Source organism: Lissotriton vulgaris, chromosome 5 (assembly GCF_964263255.1).
Source record: "Lissotriton vulgaris chromosome 5, aLisVul1.2, whole genome shotgun sequence".
In the NCBI taxonomy this organism is placed as follows: domain Eukaryota; kingdom Metazoa; phylum Chordata; class Amphibia; order Caudata; family Salamandridae; genus Lissotriton; species Lissotriton vulgaris.
The window spans coordinates 237,249,371-237,273,131 of record NC_141693.1 but is presented as its reverse complement, the minus strand read 5'-3'; the positions used below and the strand labels follow the sequence as shown (position 1 = coordinate 237,273,131).

The window sequence follows — 23,761 nt, the reverse complement described above, 5'->3', positions numbered from 1 at the left end:
TCTCCTTCAGTCTTTGATATTTTGCGCTCTCTGTACAATTTCCATAGCTTTGTGTAGAGTTAAATTCCGTTTTCATTTATTTTTGTCATGAACCTTTTCGTACGGGTTGATCTCTTAAAATTTCATACTGAAAGGCTTGTACTTGCACAATGCGAGTCAATACAATTAATGTCCATACCGGTTCACGCAGTAACTGCCCTCGCCTCATGAACTTAAACCTTTTCATCCCTTCATTTATGTTGTTTCAATAGTGTTTGTCAAGTTAAGTAATGGCTGCCTCGTACTCGTTAAGCTCCTCTTTCTCGCCATCTTCCTGTGAGGGTATTGGAAGATGCTTCAACACCCTGCGTCCTTCAGCCCAAAGGCAATGTTTAAGCATTGCTGGAAGAAGTACATTTTTGTTCTCCTACTGCCTCCACACAAGCCTCAAACCCTGCTTTTCCCCACTCCCAGTCCAGAATGAGTTCACCAGGACTAGTCGGGAAAGCACAAGGTGCTACGATTCCTTTCACGTCTCCGTGCGTCGAACTGGACAATTAAATTGAGAAAAAAATGGAGGTATAATCAGTATTTTGATGCTTGATGGCTCACTAAGAGATGCGAAGTATAGTTTTTATCATTCTCGTGCTCTGTTAAAGGGGTATGTTCTAAGTTGGGCTTGCCCTATCGATTTTAACCCTTTAACAGAGCGCGAGAATGATAAAAATATTCTTCACATCTTTAAGTTGAACCATTAAGTATCGTGCTGTACTCTGTGTGTGGTGCTGTGACCAGTAGATTACAGTATTGTACAATATTGGAACAGAAAGGCTATAGATAGTGCTGTATTGAAGCAGTCTTGCTGTATTTAACGTGCTCCCACATAAACTAAAAGAAGTTGCTGTTTAAAGGGAAAATCAATGTATTTTCAGCTCTGGTCACGGAACGGTGTGATTGATCAAATCGGTAGTCAGGAAAGCAGGTTAATTGTCCAGTATTAGTAAAACGAACATTGTTAGGATGATCGCCGAGGTGAAGCGCGTAACCACCTCCTTTGCCCCATTCTCAGCAAACCCACAACAATAGGTTTCGCTGGAGCAGCGCTTCGTGCTGCTAACACCAGCGAGACCTAAAAAGGAGCTTACATGGCAACATACACCTTGAAGACTCCTACTTACACATCCCAATGAACAAAAAACACAGAAATGTCCTACGGTTGCCACACAAGGGAACACACTATCAGTTCAAAGTACCCCCTTTCAGAATAAAGTCAGCACCACGTGTCTTCACCAAGTGCAAGACTCTTCCGGACCCAACCACTAGATGGAATGGAATAAAGCACTGGTAAGTAACCATTTCAAGTTCAAGTTCAAGTTTATTTTATTTGATTTGGAACTCCGAAGAGATCCACAAAATGAAAGTACATAGTCACAAAAATACAGGTTGTATAATAGAAAGACACAATTACAAATGACCATTACCTGTGAGGAAGGACCAATACGGATTTCATAATCATAATACCTTAGTTCATACATTGCAGAGAAAGGCCCCTCAATAAATATCTAAAAAACATTTTAAAAAGTAAAAAACATTAAAACAGAACATCTCGTTGGGAGGGTTATTAAGGGCAAGTACAAAAGCATTGACGGTTAGAATACTTAATTTCAAACAGATGTGGCGCAACCATTTGCGTCGGGAAGGAAGCAGAGAGGGACATACAAATAGTACATGTGTCAAATCTTGCGTAGGGAAGTTGCAAAAATTACAGGCTGCGGAAGTACCATACCATTTGGCCAAAAGTCTGTTTAAAGGTAGAAGATCCTGTCTTAGCAGGAACCAGAACTGCCGGACACCATGAGATAGGTTCCAGGATATATAGGGTTGCCTGTATTTAATTGCACAAGATGAAATGAATGGAGTGCATCCCTTTCTTGTCACGATATACTCCCTATCTAAACAAAAACTAAGTTCCCACGAGGCCCGTTTCAGGACTGATTTCAATTGGCCCTGGGATAGTGAAAGAAGGGAGGTCTCATCTAATTTTAAAAACGACAACGCCTTTCTAAAGTTTTTTACGAGAAGGGAGAATTCATTAAAAGACCCCAATAATTCGTTTTTCATAAGACATCGTAGGGTCCCCACTTCCCCCTTGGCCAAACAGACAACCCATTGCACCAATCCCACCAGGCCCTGGGCCCAACTACTACGTACTCCAAACTCAAGTCTGAAGGCCGCTGCTGTACATGCGTTGTTAGTAGTAGTTAGATACCGGAAAATCTTCCCCTCGGCCTGCTGCAAGAAAACCCCATTGCCCCAAATCCACTGTTTCCAGTCCATAGAGTAGGGAGGACGGGATTTTTGCACGAAATACCTCCAGCAGGTAGGAAAAATGTCGCCTCCCAGTGACAGTATAAAGGGATAGTAAACTTTTGCCTTGGGCCACTGCCTTCACGCATGTTATTATCAATATGGGGTTTCTCACTAGAATTATTAGTTATTATTTTCCCCAAAAATACATAATTATGTACAACTTCCAACATTTGTCCCCCAACAGTCCATCCAATTTTGGTTTTTTTTTTCTTGCCAGCAATACACATTATTTTACTCTTAGAAATTTTTATTTTAAGGAAATGAGATTCAGCAAATAAATGGAGGGCATGTAAGCGGTTATTTAAGCCCTTAGGGGTTAGATCCAATATTAAGATATCATCGGCGTAAAGTAAACTAGAAATCGCAGAGCCCCCTAACATAGGAGCTATTCCTTCACAGGAGGCAAGTGACAAAGGAAGATTAGAAATATATAAAGAGAAGAGAATGGGGGCTAACAAACAACCCTGCTTAAGACCATTAACAGAGTGAATGACCCTAGATAGCCCTCTTTCTCCCCCTAAAAGAACTTTACACCATGTATCTGTGTGAAGAGCACACACCAGCTCCAACAAGCTGGAAGGCATACCCAGCGCTGATAGCTTTCTCCAAAGCAGCGGACGATCCACTTTATCGAACGCCGTGGAGAAGTCTATAAACGCTGAGTACACCCTACCACCGCGAACCCTCACATATTTGTCAGTGATTATTTGTAAGGCCGTAAGATTATCAAGGGTACCATGACCCCTGCGGAAGCCTGTCTGTTCAAGGGGCAATATGTTGTTATTAGACACCCACTCGTCTATCAGGAACAGCAGGCATTTAGCAAAGACCTTACCGATTGCATCAAGAAGGGCGATAAGACGATAGTTTTTAGGGGCATTCCTATCGCCCTTCTTGAACAGCGGCACCAGTATACTTCCCTTCCATGACGGCAGGACAGTTTTATTCATGAAGCAAAAACTAAATAATGGAAATAAAATCTTGCTCCAAGAAACAGGGTCCTGCTTCAAGACCAGAATTGGAAGCTCATCAGGGCCCATTGCGCCAGAGGAGCGTAATTCTTTTATGGCCCGTTCGATAACCTTCTCAGAAGGTGGATCTAAAGGAGGGCTATCTTCTTTACAATCCCTGAAGACATTCGCACCACCTTTACTCGCATAAAGACTAGAGATATAGTTGATCCAAGTTGCCTCAGCAATGGGGATTGGAGAAGGGGAAGACCTTGTCCCACAACCCTCACTAATTAAGGACCAAAACAACCTTGCCTGCCCGCATACTGCAGCCTCACACAGGTTGATCCATATTCTGTCCTCTTTATCCTTCTTTATTTTTATTTTAGCCCTATGCCTCCTTCTTTTCAGAAGGGTTATTTCATTGTTTCTGTCAAGGGATCTGCATAGATATTGCTCCCTGACTAGTCTATTAATTTCCCTGTTGAGACACAAGATGGAACTAGGAAGTAACCATTTAATTATGACATCTGATCTTATAAGGCGAGCCTCTAATTCTCAGGTATTTATGGAAATGGTTATTGTTGGAAAGTCATCCTGTGCCCTGAGCACCACCAACTTTTTGCTGCCTGGCACTGGTGGTAACTGACTCTGACTGACCCTAGGCTCTGCCTAACTAGGCCCAGGGCCAGTGCCAGGCGGAAAGAGATACATTTAGAATACAGTGAAAACCCCTACATACACTAGGGTACACTATGAGTTGGGGTACCACTGTGATTGCATGACCTACCCTCTAAGGCCCTAGTTCATAATAGGGCAAGGGGATTGAAATTACCTATCAGTCCCCAGTTTATAATAAGCATGGCAGTTTAGAGTGCAGCAGCCCTTTCTGCACTTGCATGTGTGCACTTCTGAAGCCTGCGGTCAGTTTAAAAAGAGCCCTGTGTTGCATGACTGCTTTTGAAATGCAAGTTGTGCCCAAACTCACCTTTGGTGTTTGGGGCACTTAAAAATGGTTGACCTACAACGTTTGGGCATATTAGTTGCCCCCATGGTCTCCCCTAGGTGTCCCAGGGGTGGGGCATCAGGTATGTATAAGGAGGACCCTTATAAAATGAGTTTTTATATGCCCTGGGTTAAGTGAAATACCACATTTCACTCCCCACAGTGTGATAAAGTGATGCCCAACATCAACTTTGGTGGTAGGAGCAGTGTGGAGGGAGGATCTGCAATATTTCTACATATTCAGAACCCCTAAAATCTCCCCTAGGTGTTCCTGGGATGGGAGTCCTGTAGATATATGTAGAGTACTTATAAAATATGTTTTTATAAGACCTGGTGCTGGAAAAATGGCCCCAGTAATTAATCCCATTTAGAATCCCATGCCGCATATCTTAACATGGCAAGAAGTTATCAACTAATAACTCTTGATAGGAAAAGGCTAACAATTCCATTCAAAGACTTCCTAGAATGGTATTAATAAATCCAACAATATTTTATTGTTGAATTTCTCCTACAATGTACATACAAGAAGTTAGAAGACTTTCTTGTTTGTAAGCCCAGATTCAGTCTTACAGTGGCCTGTCTTGATTGGTCAGAGTTAAGTGGATTAGCCAGGCTGCCTTGAAGAGGTGATAAAGAGCCCCTGGGGTTAACCAGCTCTGCTGGGAGGGCAGCGTACTGCTACACAGGAATGCCAGAGCAAGGGGGGGGGGGGAGTCGTAAACCATGGTCTTCAAAGGGGAAGGCCTCAGTGTCATTTACAACTCTACTCTTTTGACCCAAAGCCAGAGCTAGGATTAGGGAAGGAATGAGCAGATGCAAGGGCGAAGAATCTATAGAAAGTAGCCATCCATGGGGTGTGTTTAGCCAGCTTTTACCTCCCTGCTTGAAAATCAGCCATTTGGGGGATTTGGTGCACTCTGGGACAAAATAACGCCACACTTTGCAGGATGTGGTCATACCCTTGGGGTTTTACCCTGCTCCCATTGGTTAGGAGTGACCGCCTGCTTGACTCAGAGAACTTGGAATAAGTATCAGAGAGGGGCAGCGTCTCTCAGATCTGCTGCTTGAAACTTAAGAAAGCAAGACGTTGCCATGCTGAGAAGTTGGGTTGCAAATTCTAAGGCCTGCCTTCTGAAGACTGCACCAGCTGAAACTAAAGCCCGGTATCAATTCTTGAGGGACTGTTATGTGCTCCAGAGTGGAATGTGTACTGTGTCTCTGTGGGGTGTCGAATCCTCAATGTGTCCACCAACCCCATCACTTCTAAAAATGTAGGGAGGACCGTCTGTGAGGGTCCTAAGTCTTGAGGGAGATAGTGGTCCACCCTACCAAACACCACTGAAATAAAGTCACCAACTAGCACTAGTCTCCCTTCGGGGAATTTCAACATGGTATTTTAGATGTCCCTAAACGCAATTGTCTGTAATCCAGGGGGAATATTAACAGATACAATAGTAAGTGACATAGGTTCCCATTTTCCCTACACTGCTACATACCTCCCCAGAGTATTGGTCCAGGTATGCTCAATTGTCATTGGAAAGGATCAATGTGTCATCATGCCCACCCCTCTGGACCCAATAGTGAACCCTGACTGTGCCACCATACGGTAGCCCCATCTAATCAATGCTTTACATATGTTACCAACTAGGTGCGTCTCCTGGAGTAGAACAACCCCATCTGCATACCTCTTGAGTCTGAATACGGCAAGATCTTTTACCCCCATTCGAGAATGGAGGATGCCAACCATAAATTGTACCCGATGCCGCAGAAGGCAGCAAAATATCCATCCGCCTGGTGTGTCCCTCCCAGCCCCAATGACTTGATGCATTGTGCTGTCATTTAACATACAAAATGTAACTCTAAAACCACCAATACTCCCCCACCCTGCTCCCCCCGGACTCTGTGCTTGAAACTGCCCATATCCTGAAATGTGCAGAGTGCCTGTCACCCTAACATGAAACTAATGTGAAAGTTGGGTTGGGGGGTAGGTCCCTCCTCCCCAGTATTTGCCAGCTATGCATCTATTACAGATCTTCAGCCGGTTCATCAAAAGCAGGTATCATTTACAAAGTCACTTATCATTTTTGTTAGTCTTCATCCAGCGACTGCCCGGTATCATATCAGCCACCGGTCACTGACACTACCCCCTGTTCCATCATGATGGGCAAGTCCTGCTGGTTTAACACCTGAGGAAACATAGTTTGGCAGAGATTAGTCCTTTCCTTGCTAGTGGCCAATCATCGAGCCATTCCAGCCCGATTCCTTGATCCGAAGCTTCGCTGGGAATAACATAAAGAAATGGATACCTTTGTCTCTAAGTTGCTTCTTGATTTTCATGAAAGTTTGTCTTTGTTTTTGCACTGCCATCGTGAAATTTGGAAAAAAGGACAGTTCACTATTTTCGTACTTGACTGGATGATTTGAGCGAGCCGTTTGTAGTATGTTATCTCGATCTCAGAAGTTTAAAAGTCTTGCCAATAGTGGGCGCGGAGCCACTCCCGGTCGTGGCATGCCCCCAGGACCCTATGTGCTCTCTCCACTGTGAAAAAAAACTTGGATAGGTTTTTGGGGCTCAGGTGGTTGAGGATAAGGTCTTCGACAAAAAAATCTATGTCCTGATCCTTCGCTTTTTCAGGAACTCCTATTATTTAGACGTTGTTTCATCTCAACCTTCCTTCGTAGTTGTCCAGTTTGGTTTCCGCCATTTTGCTGGCCTCTTGGAGCTCTTTAATCTCCTGACGTAGTTGTTTGGTTGAATCGCTGCGTTCTGTGTTGGTAGTTTCCATAGCTTTTACTTTCTCTCTCGTTTTTTGAAGATCAGCTCTTATAAGTGTCATTTCAATTGTTATGGAGTCCATTCTGTGTTCCAGTGATGTGCAGACCCCCTCTATGGCGTCCATAATATCCTTCAGCGTAGGATCGTCATTATCCGAGCCCATCGTGACGGTTGCGGCACCCTTATGTGCTGTATCCGATTTGGCAGGCTTCTGAGTTGCGAATTCATCCAGCTTAGTCTGGAGTGTATTTCTTTGTCCCATGGCGCTGGACATTGTTGAATACAGTTCTATTAAGGTGGGTGACCCAATATACCCTTGCGAGCTTGGGCTAAAATTCGTTTGTAGAAAAAATTGCCAACAAGGGAATTTATTTATGGAAATCTAAGTAACAGGCGGTTGATCTATCTGTGCTGTAATAACTTTAGGATCAACTTAATTCAATTAAAACCTGTTATTCTTCTAGTTTTTTTTTTTTTTTTTTTGTAGTCCTCATTTTGCAACTTTTAAGTAAGAAGAATCAGGGTCACCCTTTCCCTTTCTTCTCTTGCCTTCCCACCTTCCTGGTGGATTCCGGAATTTATCTTAATGGGAAAATTGGGTCCCCTTACTTCCATTTACTTATTATGAAGGTTACTTTCCGGGGTTGATTGAGCTAGCCATTCTGGCTACTCTGTTTGGCCTTCACATGAATTGTTGCTTGCACTAATCATAGGACTCAGGGAAAAAAAAAAAGAAAAAAAAAAAAAAAAGGAACATCCCAAGAGTCACCGCATTTTCGTTAAGTCTTTATCCGCTAGTATGATGATTCTCCCATAACTCCCAAAATTTGTATTTTTTAGAAAAAGGTTTCTTCTTTTTATCTAACCTATAAATTCTTAGAATTGACGTGAGCCACTCACCCTTAGTAGGTGGAATTGGCATAATCCATTTTAGACAAATCTCCCTCCTAGCCAAGAGGATTAAAATAAACAGTAGATTTTCTTCATGTTTTGTTAATTTAACTGCTGGAGAGCCAAATACCCCAAATATTATTAAATCAATACTCACAGTTAGCCGTTTTCCCAATACCTCTTCGATGGTCTTACCCACTTCCTTCCAGAAACCGTCGAGATGGGGGCACTGCCAGAACATGTGTAGGTCATTGGCCTTCATTAAACCACATTTTGGACATGACTTCACCGTAGCTCCGCTGAATTTGGATAATTTATCCGGCGTCCAATAAGCTCTGTGGGTGGTATATAAGTGGTTTCTTTTTAATGCCGCAGATGTTATTATTGACCAGCATTTACTCATTGATACTTGCCATAAATAGTTAGTATCCAACGTCGGCAGCTCTTTCCCCCAAATTCTCTCCGGAATCCGAAATTCTTCCTCCCCTGCAACTATGAGAGCCCAATACCAGAATGATATTTCCTTCTTGAAGGGTTTTTCCAACATTTTCTTTTCCAGTGGGATATTGCCAGTTTTGTTTTCCTTCACAGACTTTGTCCAGCTCGAGAGTTGGTAATACTTGAATTTAGAAAGTGAGGAATTCGTGATTTGATTCAGAAACTCCCACTCCAAAAGTTTATTCTGATCTAGCAGTTGTCCCCATGTCGCTATTCCTGCTGTTTTTAGGGGAGTTGCAAGGGAGTCTTTAAGACAATCCGGTGTAGTAGGTGAGTTCCATATTGGGGCTTTATCACTATAGAGTGGAATATTCACTGTCGATCTGACACAGTACCAAGATTTAGCCGCCGCCCTCAGAGTCTTCAATTTTATTTTTTTGAAAAATTTCAGGTGGCCGAATTTAAAAAGGAAGTGGCTAGTATTCTTGGTTAACTTCTGTAAATATAATGGGTAATCTTCATATGGACCTAGCATAATTCTTATATTTTTAAATTGAAATGCTCTACAATATTCCAGGATGTCCGGGGTAGCTAGCCCTCCCTGACTTTTCTTTCTTCTTATTTTAGTCCAAGCAATTCTAGGTTTTTTGGATGACCATATAAAGCTTGATAACTCTCCCTGGATTTTCTTTATGTATTCCCTATTAAATTCTAACGGGATTGCACCAAAAATAAAAGTAAACTTAGGCAAGATTGACATTTTTAGAATATTCGATTTCCCTAAAATCGTCAGGGGTAGACCTTTCCATATATTCAACAATCTCTTGACCTCCCCCTGTATCTTCTGGAGATTAACTTGTGCTACCTTATCTAGATCTTTAACCAAGTCGATACCCAAATAGCAGATTTTTTCTTTATTATACGGACTTTGATAGTTCTCATTCCAAGTCATGGTTTCTGTTTTAGATTTATTTATTAAGTAGCCCGATATTTTCCCAAATTTTGTTAATGTATCTTCAGTAGCTATGAGGGCCTCCTCTAGATCAGATGTAAAAACCATGAGGTCATCGGCATAGAGAGATACTTTTTTACGCCAGTCTTGATATAAAAAGGGAACAATGTCAGGGTGATTCCTGAGGCATTCTGCTGCGGGCTCGAAGTATAAATTAAATAATATTGGGGATAAGGGACACCCCTGGCGTGTCCCCCTCTTAATTGAGATTTGGTCAGTCAATTCCCCATTTATTAATATTCTGGCTTTAGGTAGTTTGTAGATTTTTTCTACCATCTTTAAGATATTAGTTCCTACATCAAACTTTTTTAACACCTCACTTAAATATAACCAATTAACTCTGTTGAATGCTTTTGCAGCGTCGACAGTAATTATGGACAGAGGTATTTTCTCGCTCATAGCTATATCCACTGCTCCAATTAGCTCATGGGTTAATTCTTGTAGGTGTCTTCCCGCAACAAAACCTTTTTGATTAGAATTAATCAAAGTGCCTACTACTCGTCCAAGTCTCTTTGCCATTATTTGGGTAAAAATTTAATAGTCACAGTTTAGTATAGATATAGGGCAATACGACTCACATTTCTTCGGGCTTTTACCTGGTTTTAGGAGAACTGTGATAGTTGCATCATTCCACGATTCTGGGAGGCTGCAATTTTCCAGAAAGATTTTATTAAAGAGTGAAGTAAGATGTGTCACTAAAGTATCCTTTAGTTTAATATATAACTCATTTGGAAGGGCATCTGGCCCTGCAGCCTTACCTCTTTTTAGATTACTTATAATTCCCATTACTTCATCCGTGGTTATTTCGGTGTTTAACTCCTCTTTCATTTCTTGTGATAAATTAGGAAGATTTTGTGTGTCTAAAAATTTATTTATTTCTTCCACTATTGGATTACAGTCCTCAGAGTAAAGATTCCCGAAGAAGGCTATAAATTCTTGCCTTATTATTTCTTCTTCTGCACCATTAAGCACTGGATTACTAGGGTCTATGTAAGCGATTTTATTTCTGGACCTTTCTGTTCTTATTTTCCATGCTAATAGTTTTCCACAGCCTTCCCCGTATTCGTAATGAGCCAACTTACTGGAATCCCATCTTTCTTTAATTCTGTCTTCCAGGATCTCAGACAAATTTGCTTTTTGCTTGGTTCTTTCTGTTTCTAATTCCGTCTTCCCAGCTTCTGTTAAGATTTGTTGATCTATAGAGATAATCTTGTCTTCAATTCTTTGGATCTCTTTTTTAAGCTCTTTTGATTTATGAGAGGCCAGACCCATAATCACTCCTCTAATCACTGCTTTATATGAGTCCCAGACTATATGAGATGGGGCACTTCCATTATTTATCTCGAAAAAACAGTTAGTTTCTTGCCTAAGTTTAGTGATAATATCGGGATTTAGGAGAGCCGAACGATCTAATGTCCATCTAGGGGATTTCATTACTTCTTTTAATGATAGTGTCAGTTGGACCGCTGAGTGATCCGAAAGATGTGCTGGTAGATGGGCCACTTGTTGAGTCTTTTCTACCAGATCTTGGTCTATTAGAAAAAGTCTATTCTGGATTGTATCCTTAATTTTTTGTTGTTATATGTAAAGTTCTCTACTTTATCTCCTTTTTCTTTCCATATGTCGATTAGATTTAGGTCCCTTTTATAGATTTTCAACCATTCTCTCATTTTTGGCAGGTTTGGCAGGTTTGCTTGTTTTCCCCTTGCGTATTTCTTTGTCCCATGGCGCTGGACATTGTTGAATACAGTTCTATTAAAGTGGGTGACCCAATATACCCTTGCGAGCTTGGGCTAAAATTTGTTTGTAGAAAAAATTGCCAACAAGGGAATTTATTTATGGAAATCTAAGTAACAGGCGGTTGATCTATCTGTACTGTAATAACTTTAGGATCAACTTAATTCAATTAAAACCTGTTATTCTTCTAGTTTGTCTTTTTAAATGTTTGACACAGTGGTAAATACTCACAAAAGAACAAGCTACACAGGAAATATTTTATATAGAAAAATCATTTTATATAAAGTGTTCATCATAAAGGTTACAATTTAAAAAAAATGAAAATCAATCAACGAAATACAAGTGAACCAGAAGTAGATTAGTTGTTCTTAAAGACCACTTGTGTTGCAATCCACTCTTTACATATAGTTCACAACGAATCTTGCTGACTGTACACAAAAATATCGCTGTTTAGAATTAATCTAGAAGAAGATGTGGACTAATAAGTCGACGTTTCGGCCTTATAATTGTTAAATCCTTAAGGCCATCCTCAGGACATTCAATCTTTAGTACAATATGACCCCCTGAATCTCAATTTGATCGTCACCAGCCAGATAGCATATGTGGGACTGTCCGTTTCAAATTCAAATTAGCCTCTTTGTATTGAAGCTCCGTCCCAAAGGGCTAGATTTTTGTAGCGTGCTTAGTCCGAATTAACCGTAAATTTTTTGTTTCACAGCAAAACTTTGACCGGCCTGGCGTAGTCTCACGAGATAATTAGACCAATTATCTTGTGAGACTACGACTGAGCTTCAATATAAAGAGGCTAATTTGAATTTGAAACGGACAGTCCCACATATACTATCTGGCTGGTAACAATCAAATTGAAATTCAGGGGGTCATATTGCACTAAAGATTGAATGTCCTGAGGATGGCCTTAAGGATTTGACAATTATAAGGCCGAAATGTCGACTTATTAGTCCACATCTTCTTTTAGATTAATTCTAAACGGCAAATTTTTTGTGTACAGTCAGCGAGATTCGTTGTGAACTATATTTAAAGAGTGGATTGCAACGCAAGTGGTCTTTAAGAACAACTAATCTACTTCTGGTCCACTTGTATTTCGTTGATTGATTTTCATTTTTTTAAAATTGTACCCTTTATGATGAACACTTTATGTAAAATGATTTTTCTATATAAACTATTTCCCGTGTAGCTTGTTCTTTTGTGAGTATTTACCACTGTGTCAAACATTTAAAAAGACAAAGTAGAAGAATAACAGGTTTTAATTGAATTAAGTTGATCCTAAAGTTATTACAGTACAGATAGATCAACCGCCTGTTACTTAGATTTCCATAAATAAACTTCCTTGTTGGCAATTTTTTCTACAAACGGACATTGTTGAAGGCAAGCCCGTCTGCGCCTGGATGACTCGAGACCCCAGGACCCCTGTACCTTTTCCTATCCTTCCTCTGTCCTCAGTCTCTTGTAAGTATAACCCCTCCCAGGTGGGCAAGTCCCGTGAGCTTCCCGGCCTATGTATGCACCCCTGCACCCGCATTTTCCCCGTGTTCACTGATAATGCAATTTGTGATGGTTCAAAAGTCTGTAGCATTTATAAACATATTTTACATATTGTCATACAAAACTTGCAATATCTATTTTAAACCAGTTGTTCACGGCTCATTTGGAGTTCCTGTCCAATCCTTGTCCTTCTCAGCACAGCCCTTTTTTGATAGCGCACTCATCCAATGTCCCTTCTCAGCAGGTTGTACGCTTCTTTTGCGGCCCCTGGGCTACACCTTGCTGCCGAGTATTGTGGGCGAGCCTCATGCCTGGCCCAGGTTGCAAGTGCTGTGTCTGCCCTCTGCTGACCCCATGCTGATCCTTAGCCTGCACCCTGTGACCCTGCCGGAAGGCATCCCAAGAGCACAGGTTTGAACGGCTGCTCTTTGGCTATTACGCTCTGTCTGCTGTCCCTTTGTGCTGTCCCCCACCTTGCCTGAGCCTATCCCTAGCTTGCGGCTGCAACGCCCGCATTGTAGGTGTCAGTGGATGGGTTTCATGGCAAAGGCACATTTCCTGGATGGGGCCCCCCACGCCCTTAAATTCTGGGGTGCTTATTTCCACCCTTCACCCCAAGCTCTACTTTTTTACAGAGACCAGGCTCAGCAGCGCAGCTCTCACCTGCATGCCCCTTACCATACTCAAATACTACTCTTTGTTCGAACTATACAGAGAAGAGCGTTCTGGAGGGGCTGTCGCTGTTGCCTTCCACAACTCTATAAAACTCGAACTAGTTGACACCCTTCTTGCAGCATGGATTGAGATGTGTATTTTTAAAATCGGAATCTCTGCCACTGAAGTCTGGAGACGCGCTCTGATTTATCACCCACCAGGGACCTGGAAAGATTGTACCCAGACTCTAACTGACTATATTACACCTCATATCCTGGCCACTGATACATTTCTACTGCTGGGCGATCTTAACTATCATGGCGAGGACAGTGATGACCCCACTATGACACAACTACTAACTGACATGGAGGCTATTGGGCTCAAACAAATTGTGAGGGGCCCACCACACAGAGCTGGATACACTCTCAAGCTCATCTTTACCAACCTAGTGGAAAAAATCTGTAATCCTTTGCCCATCACCTGGTCTGATAATTATTTGATTACGTTCTCTATGTACAACTTTCTCGGAAAATTACAAGGCCCCCACTATGTCTCCTAACTTGGACATGAATACTGCCTTGGCTGTCTACAACAACTCGCTTATCGGTACCTTTAAGTATCTAGCTCCTTTGCTCCTAGAAACCAAACTCCCTGGTGTACAGATATTGTGCGGCAAGAAAAATCGTAATGTAAACGCCTAGAATCAGATGGCCTCCATAAAACTCCCCGCGGACTAAATAGTAGACTAAACAGCATGCCGGCGTATGCTCAGGAACTGTCATAATTTGATTAAAGCGGTATGAAGGATGCACCTGATCTCCAGCATTGAGCAAGCCAGAAACTTCTCTAAGGAATTATATAAAGCGCTAAATTCCTTTCTGAAACTGCGTGCCTGCATGAACATTATCCTGGTTTCCAAAAAACTCAGCTACTCTTTAGTAGACTTTTAAAAAAAATCAACATAATCCACAGGAGCTTCCCCCCTAGCCCTGCGTGCTTATAGATGGAAGCCGACTGGAGTAATCCACACTTCAATGCTTTTGTTAGTTGAGGTGACTTCGATCTTTGCTCCACGGAACAGGTGTTAAAGGTACTAGCCCTTGCAAAATCTGGCTCACCCGATGATCGTTTCCCTCCCAGGGTTGTGTCTAGTCTTGCTCACTATCTGACACTATCCATAGCAATATTATTTAGCCTTTCTATTATTTAACCTTTCTCTAGACTATGCCGAAGTTCGAATGGAAGTGTTTGCAAGTATTTCCTCTCCCTTAAAAAAAACGGCCACTAAATCATGGGTCTTATCCAATTACAGACCAGTTTCACTGTACACCCTGTTTGCAAAAATCTTAGAAAGTTTTATTAACAAACTGATATCGTTTTTTGAATTTCACAAGACCTCAGATTCTTCTCAGTCGGGTTTTAGAGCACGGATACGGTCCTACTGGCAGATACAGACAGCACCCGCCTTTATTTAGACACAGGAACTCCTGTCATGCTTGTATTACTGGATCTTTCCGCCACGTTTCACATGGTCTCCCGCTCCTCTATTCCGCAGACTACATGAAGCAGGCATCCATGGCAACGCGCTGCACTGGCTTAGGGACTTCCTTGACAATTGTACACAATACGTTTGCCTTGCTCCTTTTAAATCAAGAACCACACACATCAATATAGGGGTCTCAGGACTCCTGTTTGAGACCAACTCTATTCAATGTGTATGTGGCTTCTTTGGCCCAGATTGTGAGAGCTTGTGGAGTGGACATAGTGTCATATGCGGATCACACCCAACTCCTTATCACTTTTGGTCCTGATCTCAGAAAAGTGAAAACTCAATTTGCACACTGTATGTCTGAAATTGCCAGCTGGATGGCTAACAATAGCCTCCAACTAACAGTGAAACATTTAGATTTTTCACAGCCTGGTGGGCAGAAAATCTGGATTTTATTAAGGACATGGAGGCTAATATTATGCAAATCTCCTTTATTGCCACAGCTCAGCAGCAACAATTGAAGAACATAGAACTTCAATGAACATTCTAGAGAAGTATAAAGTCCCTTCGTGACCAGCCATCTCCCTTCTTTATTAGAACTGCAAGGAAAGATCAACATGCAGAAACAGGAACACAACTGAAGATAGCTCTCAAAAGGTGGTCCGAAGGAAAAGTAGCTTTTCATTCTGAAAGAAAAAGGAACAACATTCCATAATATCTCATACACAATGGGAGGGATACATTATAAAAAAATAGCGGTAGGATAATATTAGCCTCTGTGTCCTTAATAAAATCCAGATTTCCTGCCCACCAGGCTGTGAAAAATCTAAATTTTATGGCACGACATGAAGGCCATATTATGCAAGTTCAAAGTGCATTAAGAACATTATCAATCGCATTAGGGATTGGTCTAAAATAACAAGTCTTAAACATATTGTCACCTGACCAGTCTGCTGCCCTAAGGATATCTTGCAGTCCACCTCCCAGAAAGAAAGCCTTTAAAGCCGAAGCACCTCTGAGGGAGTGGGCTCCAAAAACAGATACATCCACACCGCTTTCATGCATAACATCTTTCACCCATCTTGCCAGGGTTGGAGAAGAAACTCCTTTATGAGGGGATCTATAGGAAATCAGTAGTTGGCATTTATTCATTCTCAGATATTCAGTTATTTTCTCGTAATCTTTCAGACACCTGACGACGCAGAGTCTTTCATTCTGAGGGAAAAAAAGGGATAAAAGATAGAGGAAGACATTGTCTTGGTTCTTTTCTTGAGGTAAAAGCAAACGCCTTCAGGCTGGAAGGCCCTGCTAGAAATATCTAACGCTTTAACTTCCGAGGTTCTCCTAAAGGATACTAGACATAGTAAAACAGTAAGTTTATAAGAGATGCGTTTAAGGGAGAAAGAAGGATTATCTCCCCAAGAAGATAGTGTTCTAAGTACAAGGGTAACATCCCACAGGACGGTGTATTTAGCAGAAGGAGGGTTGAGAACTCTCATGCTTCTCATTATCTTCTTAGTTAGTAAGTTTGCCCAACGGAGGCTCCATTAATCAAGGAGTGGCCAGCAGAAATCGCAGATCTGTAAACCTTAACGGTTCTATAAGATAAACCAGATGTAAAGAGTTCTGAAAGGAAGTTGACAACGTGAACTAAATCGGTTGAAACGGAATCATAACATCGTTGAAGGCACCAGCGAACCCATTTGTTCCATGCCAGTCGATAAGCTTTCCTTGTACCGGATGCCCACGACTCAGAAATGAGTGTGAAAGCATTTGACGAAAGCCTTGGGATTCGCCACTGTCTCCTGAAATCTTCCATGCCGTCAGCACTAGAAGACCCTGTTCTACCAGGGGATGAGTGTCTCCCTCTGGACCTAGAGTACCTCTCTGAAAGAAGGAATTAGAATGGGAAAGTCTATACTCATTTCTAGAATTATCGGGAACCAGGCCTGGGATCTCCAGAGCGGTGTTATCACGACCATGCTCTCTCTGTAACGTCGAGCATGAAGAAGTAGACGGGGAAGCAATGCAAATGGCGGAAAGGCATAAGGGGCCAGACCCTTCCAATCTTGTAGGAAGGCGTCCACCTTCTGATCCTGAAGGTCCGTTCTCCAACTGAAGAAATTCCTCAATTGAGTATTCAGACGGTCTGCAAACAGGTCTGTCCGGAACGGGCCCCATTGGGACTGGATGGTTAATAAAATCTGCCTGTCTAGTCTCCAGTTGCTGGAGTCCTTGAAATTCCTTGAGAACCAGTCCGCTACACCATTGTTCAACCCAGGAATGTGCTCCGCCACAACTGATATCCCTTTGTTCAAACAGTAATCCCAGAAACCTTTCGCTAGGTTCGATAAACCCTTGGAGTGAGGACCCCCTAGTTAGCTGACGTACCGTACGGCGGAGACATTGTCCATCCGTAACGTTACACAACATTTCGCAGAATTCTTAGTGAAACAACGAATCGCAAATGAACCTGCTAATAATTCTAAGCAGTTGATATGCAACCTCTTCTCTTGAGGAGTCCAGCGAACCCCTGTTGATGAGTTCCCACATCTGGCCCCCATCCATCTAAACTCTCGTCTAACTCTATTATTAGGTCTGGTTCCTCCCCAAAAATGGCTCTGCCATTCCATGCCTCTACATTCTTCAACCACCAGAGGGGTTTGGTCCTCGAGTCCTGGTCTAGAGAAATCAGATGGGAGTAAGAGTAAGTTGATCTCGGGGACCTGGCCTTCAATCTCTGAAGTGCTCGATAATACAATGGACCTGGGAAGATTGCTTGAATTGTCGTCGATGAAAGTAGGCCCAGGATCCTTGCTAGGATCCTTTTTTTTTTTTTGTCTTCATCTCACCTTTAAGCAAATTGCAAAATGTTACAGCCGTTTTTTGGACCTGGGCTCCCTTCGGCCGACTGCATATGCTTAGGTCCCCCGACCAACTCCTTACACTGGAGTTTTAAGGTTTAATCATAGGACCGGGAGCCTACGCACTTCATTGTCTACACAGTCTCAGATCTCTGCCCATAGAGATAAGAGGTTGCCAGAGGCTATTTGAGGTGCTACCAACACTAGCAATATCAAGGCGAGCCATTGCAATTGCAGAGTTCAACCATTCTTCTGTTCTTGGGGGGGGGGGGGGGGGGGGGGGGGGTTAGGGTCTTTCCATTTCAGACAAATTTCCCTGCGCGCTAGTAAAATAAGACACAGTAAAAGTCCTCTGTCCTTCGCTACCAAGTTCTTTGTTGAGGAGCTGTCATCAGCAAAAAGATTAGATTCCTGTTAACCGTGATCTTAATACCAAACATCATGCGCAAGTAGCCCCCAATCCCTTCCCAAAATGTTACAAGCTTTGCACATTAAAAAAAAAACATGGATGTCATTTGCTTTAGTGGCCATGCATCTATAACATTTCGACTCGGGGTCGGGGTAAATTTTGCTATTTTAGCTGGGTTATAGTAGATGTGATTGGTAACAAAGAAATTATTTTTCTTTAGGCTAGCTGATTTTGTATATTTGTAGAGAAGATTTAAGGAGGGCTCTAATAACTCCTCTATAACAAATTCAAAGGGAGATTTTCTCCACACCAAAGCTTGAGATGGAATATCTTTGTCGTCTGCTTCAACCAATTTCTAGCACCTAATTGATACCTCTCCCTTTATCAGATTGTCCGACATAAAGAGAGCTCAGTTTCCCAGTCTCCCATTATACCCCCACTCAGCCTCGAACCAGGATTTCAGTTGTAAAAACTTGAATTTGGAGAATCCAGGGCCTATCTTAGCTTTCAATATTTCCCACGGATACACCCCATTAGTATCCCCCAGATCTCACCAAATGGAAACTCCAGCCTCCCTAATAGGAACAACCAACCCATCTTTAAGGCAAAGAGGAAGTCCCTGGGGAGTCCCAAATGGGGCCGTGGTCTGAGTAGTACCCTATCTTGCACCTAGTCCTTACTTTGCACCAGATTTCTAGTGCATTTTTCAGGACCTTCAGGCGCACCTTCTTAAAAATGTTGGTGCTTCAAATTTATAAAGGAACCCTTCTTTTCTGCCCCGTTCAACATTGCTTGTCAATTCACTGAGCAGAGACCCCCAAGCTGAAAGTATTAGTTTTGTTAAAAGCATCCGGATGGCTTTATATTGAAATGCTACCAGGTACCAACTAATATCCGGAAGGGCTAACCCACCTTTAAGCAACCTCCGCCTCAATTTCTTCCAGGACAGCCTCACTCCATTGTCCCCCCCCCATATTAAACTCCCAATCTTGCCCTGTATTTTCAAGATATCATGTTGAGGGAACCTCAGGGAAATAGCATTAAAGATATATGTCAGCTTGGGGAGGACGGTCATTTAACTAATTTACCTTACCGAAAATAGTCAAAGGAAGATTCTTCCAACTTGCGAACAAGCGATCTAATTCATTGATGACTCTTTTCAGAATCAGGGGAGCAATTCGGTCTAGTTCGCCAACTATTGTAATGCCTAGGTATTTAAACTCTGTACTGGTCTGCCCGGTCCAGTGTGTTATATTCCAGCACATTACCTCCGTCTTGGAGGAGATGGCTAGATATCCCGAAATTGATCCAAACTTCCCCAAGAGGGTCTCAACCCTCGGCATTGTTACTTCTGGGTCACTGGTGTAAAGAATAATGTCGTCCGCATATAGAGCTATTCTTGATGTATATTGCTGAGATTTAAAAGGCAGAATCTGATCATCAAGCTTTATTGCCTGGGCCAACGGCTCTATATATATGTCGAACAGCAGGGGGGAGATGGGGCAATCCTGCCTGGTACCCCTCTGAATCTCAAAGCTAGAAGTGAGCCTCCCATTCACCAAGATTTTTGCAGAGGCTCCTTGATAGCATTGTCTGAGAGTATGAATAAACACAGGGCCTATGCCCATAGCTTCCAGAACCTCCCAAAGGTAGGACCAACAGACCCTATCGAACGCCTTGGCGTCATCTAAAGCGATTACCGCCAAGGGTTCGATCTTGCTGTGGCCAAATCAATATTGCCAATGAGGAGCTGTGTCTGTTCCTGAATTAAACTCCCGCTAATAAACCCCATTTGTTCAGAGCTGACCAACCTAGGAGCCAATTTGGCCAATCTCCCAGCCAAAATACCCATGAAGATTTTATAATCGGAATTAAGCAGAGAGATTGGTCGATAGGAGTCTGCCCTCAAAGGATCCTTCCCAGGTTTCAGTATTAATACAATGGTCGCCTCTCTCCATGAACTTGGTATTTGCCCTGATGGGCTGTAGATTGATTGAAATAAGATTCCCAATGCAAATAAACATCCCCATACCTTGAATGATGTCAGTCTAACAGTTCTGCAATGGATTTTGAGAACAACCAGAGTTCGGTGACTTTAATATAGGGTTACTTTCACTGCCCATTTCGTCACAAATGGAATTATCAAAAGTAACTTTGGTCTGGGCTTCAATGCCCACTTTATATCAGGACCTCATGATTGCATTTGCAAAGAGAGAGCAATAGCCTTCCCCCCACCCCCCGATATTCCAGTAAAACCAACATTCTGCCATTGGAGGGGAACATGTGTTTTAGATTAAAAATGTTGTCTAGGTCAATAATGAGATATTATTACTCAGTTTCCAGTACCATGTAGAGGTCATGTTAAAGTTAAACTAACTGGAAGTAATACAGTATTTCCAGTATCTCCGTTACTGCGTTTAGGCTTTGCTGGGTTACTTTTAGTTAATAGAATTCATTGGGGTCAACATTTGTGTTGCGTGATCTTTGACCTAAATGTAAGATTATGAATGTATTTACATCACATCTTAACTTGCTTTAAATCCTTGTGTTGTGATGTGGGGAATGAGCTTTCATAATTGGCTACAAACTATGTAAATAGACCACGAATGTGTAGATATCTGATCTTGGTTCTCATGAATTAATTGCTGCTAATTTGTAACATATTTTCGACTACTGATGTAGCAAAGGTAGCTTGCATTTTTATTGGAACATTGAGTTTTTTAAGACCATTTTCTGACTTGGAATTTTTATGGACTTATGTTATTGAAAGTTATTGTTTTGAGATGCTTAAAATTGTTTTGTAAATTTTTCTCTGAAAATATCCACATACGTTTGTTTAAAATCGTATCTGAATGAGGAACAATAAATTGCCTAAGTCTGTAGGAGCAAGCTAGCAGAAGTTATAAGTTCTCTAGAAAGAAAGAGGTCAATGTTCTAGATTAATTTGCACCAAGGACTCAGGCAATGTGCCAAAATGATTCAGAAACTCAGTTGTACTGCGACCACCCTATAACCCACTGAGAAATATTTTAGTGAGATGTGTTTCAGGGAACTCTGAATCCCATGAGACTTTACATGGATAATTAGTGGACCCCCCATCCCCACCCTCTTCAGAAATAACACACTCAGTAACAAGGGATACATTTGAGTTATCTTAAAATATAAATTCTATACTAGTGCGCACAATTAGAACGGTAACCACAATGAATGCAAACAAAATGGCAGCGTTTCCTAAAATTGCTAATAAAAGGGACTATTCCAACCTAATTGATGCTAAACATTATAGCAATCCAACCCTAATGTTGCTACTTATCAACGCCAATCTAATTCTAGTACGGCAGAAAATAAAACCTATTTTGAGTTTCAGAGATTGGGCGTTTGAAGAATAGAGCATATGTTCAAATAAATAGCAAGGTCTGCTATTCTCGTCTCACAAGGCCAACTGCACTGATAAGTCAGATAGTGAAGGTTAAGTGCCTGCCATCACAGTAGCCTTCAGTTTGGACCACCTATAGGATTAGGTGCTGCCTGTTCCGAAGTTTCCCAGGCGTGTAGATTCTCATGTACTCTTAACTCTTCTGTGCCTTTTTTTTGGCGTTATTTTATTGTTAAAAACTCTTGGTAAACAATTAACAGAAAGCGGCCTGATGCCCTTCCATTTATACGATAAATGAGATCTGTAGTTGTAAACTTTATAGAAACTGTTAGAAATCAATAACTAATGTAAAATAAAGCATTCCCTGTTTAGTTTCCAATACTGTGAATAAATCCATGCGAGCTGAATTATCACATAACAAAACATAACAATATAAACTAAATGTGCTTGCTATTTTCACATATTTACTTTGTTAATTGAATGGGACAGATACAACTCCAGCAGAGTGATACCCAGAATAGAAAACTATCATTGAGTGTTCCTTTATCTAACTAAAAATATGTTTAAATGTGTAGTGTTATTTGCTGAAGCATTACCAATGGTTGGTTTAATTGGCATGTAGTGCAAAAGGCATACATTGGAAATATGCATTCATGTAAAAAGATGCAATCTGAAATACAACTAGAAGTCGAATTTGCAAAGTCTTACTGGCAGTGTTGGTCGATGATTGTGAAATGCTCTTGCAAGTCCTTTGAGATGTGAATGATGGGAATGCAGCTTAGCAATGCTGGCCTCTTCTGTTTTCGGGAAAACACTGTTATTGTCCTATTTTAACCTTGAGGAATAATTTACTTATTACATGTCCCTAACTTTACAGAGAGTGCTTTCTGCAGAAAAGTAGAAGTGAAATCACAAAACAACTTTGATGAAACAAACAGCAATTCACAGCATTCCAGTGGTAAGTTTTAACATTCACAGTGGTAAACTAGTGTGACTTTCTTTTCATTTTGATGCTGGATTTGAAACTTATGATAATTGTATTGTTTTTTTTTAAATTCAATTGATAAACACAACATCATCTACTACTTTTACACAATCAAATTGTTCCAGAACCAACAAAACGATTTAGTGTATTATGAATTTCCAATCACAAGTCAGCTAGGTATGTGGTTTCACATGTCTTTATAGAGCTGTGGATGTAGTTGCCTAGCAAGAGGCCATTGACCCTATTGAAAAACATAGTTAGAATTTCTGATTCATCAGCCCCCACTCCCTCATCCAGTCACTCTCCTCTACCTCCCTCAACATGACAAACACCTGCCAACCTCCACTGCCGCATTTTGTTTTTATTGTATTTATACTCTGTATCTGCATATTTATGAATGCTAAAGGATAGTGATTGTTGCATTCTGACTGACATTTTCTTTGCCCATTGATTTTTATTAAGATGGTGTTTTGGGGCCCACCACACAGGAAGGATTACACTGTGGTCTGGACAAGAAAATCTTTAGTACCCTCCTTTTATAAACCCCTATACTAAGCGGCATGATTATGTGATCGAATAAAGTTTTTGCCACCCTCTCTTTAAAGTCACTTGCATTTACTGATGATATTTCTTCCATGAAACATCAAAATATTGAAAGCTGGTCAGTGTAGCTAGAACACAACATAAGGAGAGTCTATGTTGAACACCTGACCTAACCGACCAGGTATGGCTCCCTAGAGAACAGCAAAGCACACCACTGCTTTATGAGGTTCTGAGATATACTTATAATATGGATTTCCTTATTAAGTAGGCGTATAGCTATTGAGGGAGAGTCCGAGCATAAAGGAAATATATCTCTGAGACCACAGTCTGTGTACTGCATAGGATTGTTGATCCCAGGCTTGTATGGTAGCAATGTCTAAATGTTTTTGGTTGGTAAATGCATGGATCTATTCGATAACAAAGTTCTTTTAATGAATACCCAGTGTCCACAGGCATGAGAGGAGGACAATGAATTTTATTTAATGGGGATCCTCTTCTGTCTGGGGGTTACCTGTGGGTCTCTTAGGTGGTGGGTGGTCACTGTAGGGTCTGACTCAGAAATGTTAGTTCCTATGTCTCCACTACAGAGACAGTGGAGGTTCCTCAGAGCAGCTGCTAACCAAAATGGCAGTCTTGCATTCCTCAGAGGCCTGTCTAGGGGCAGGAATTGCACTCGTTGCATGTCTTCATATCTCTTGGCGGTCTTGTACATTCCATTATTGAGGTGGGGCAGAGTCCAACAGATCTTGTTGCTGTGCTGGCCTAGCTTGATTTTAATAT

The 23,761-nt window shown here is 41.6% G+C and overlaps 1 protein-coding gene across 9 annotated transcripts in view; it reads left to right on the top strand.

Annotated features, from left to right (window-relative positions):
• Positions 1 to 23,761, top strand: part of LOC147710582 (zinc finger protein 618-like) — a 998,795-nt gene that overhangs the window by 655,279 nt on the left and 319,755 nt on the right. For all 9 annotated transcript variants that reach the window (XM_086921256.1, XM_086921253.1, XM_086921260.1 and 6 more), the window contains one exon: positions 22,331 to 22,411. In XM_086921256.1, the coding sequence (XP_086777382.1) occupies positions 22,331 to 22,411 (81 nt within the window). The remainder of the gene's footprint in view (positions 1 to 22,330; positions 22,412 to 23,761) is intronic.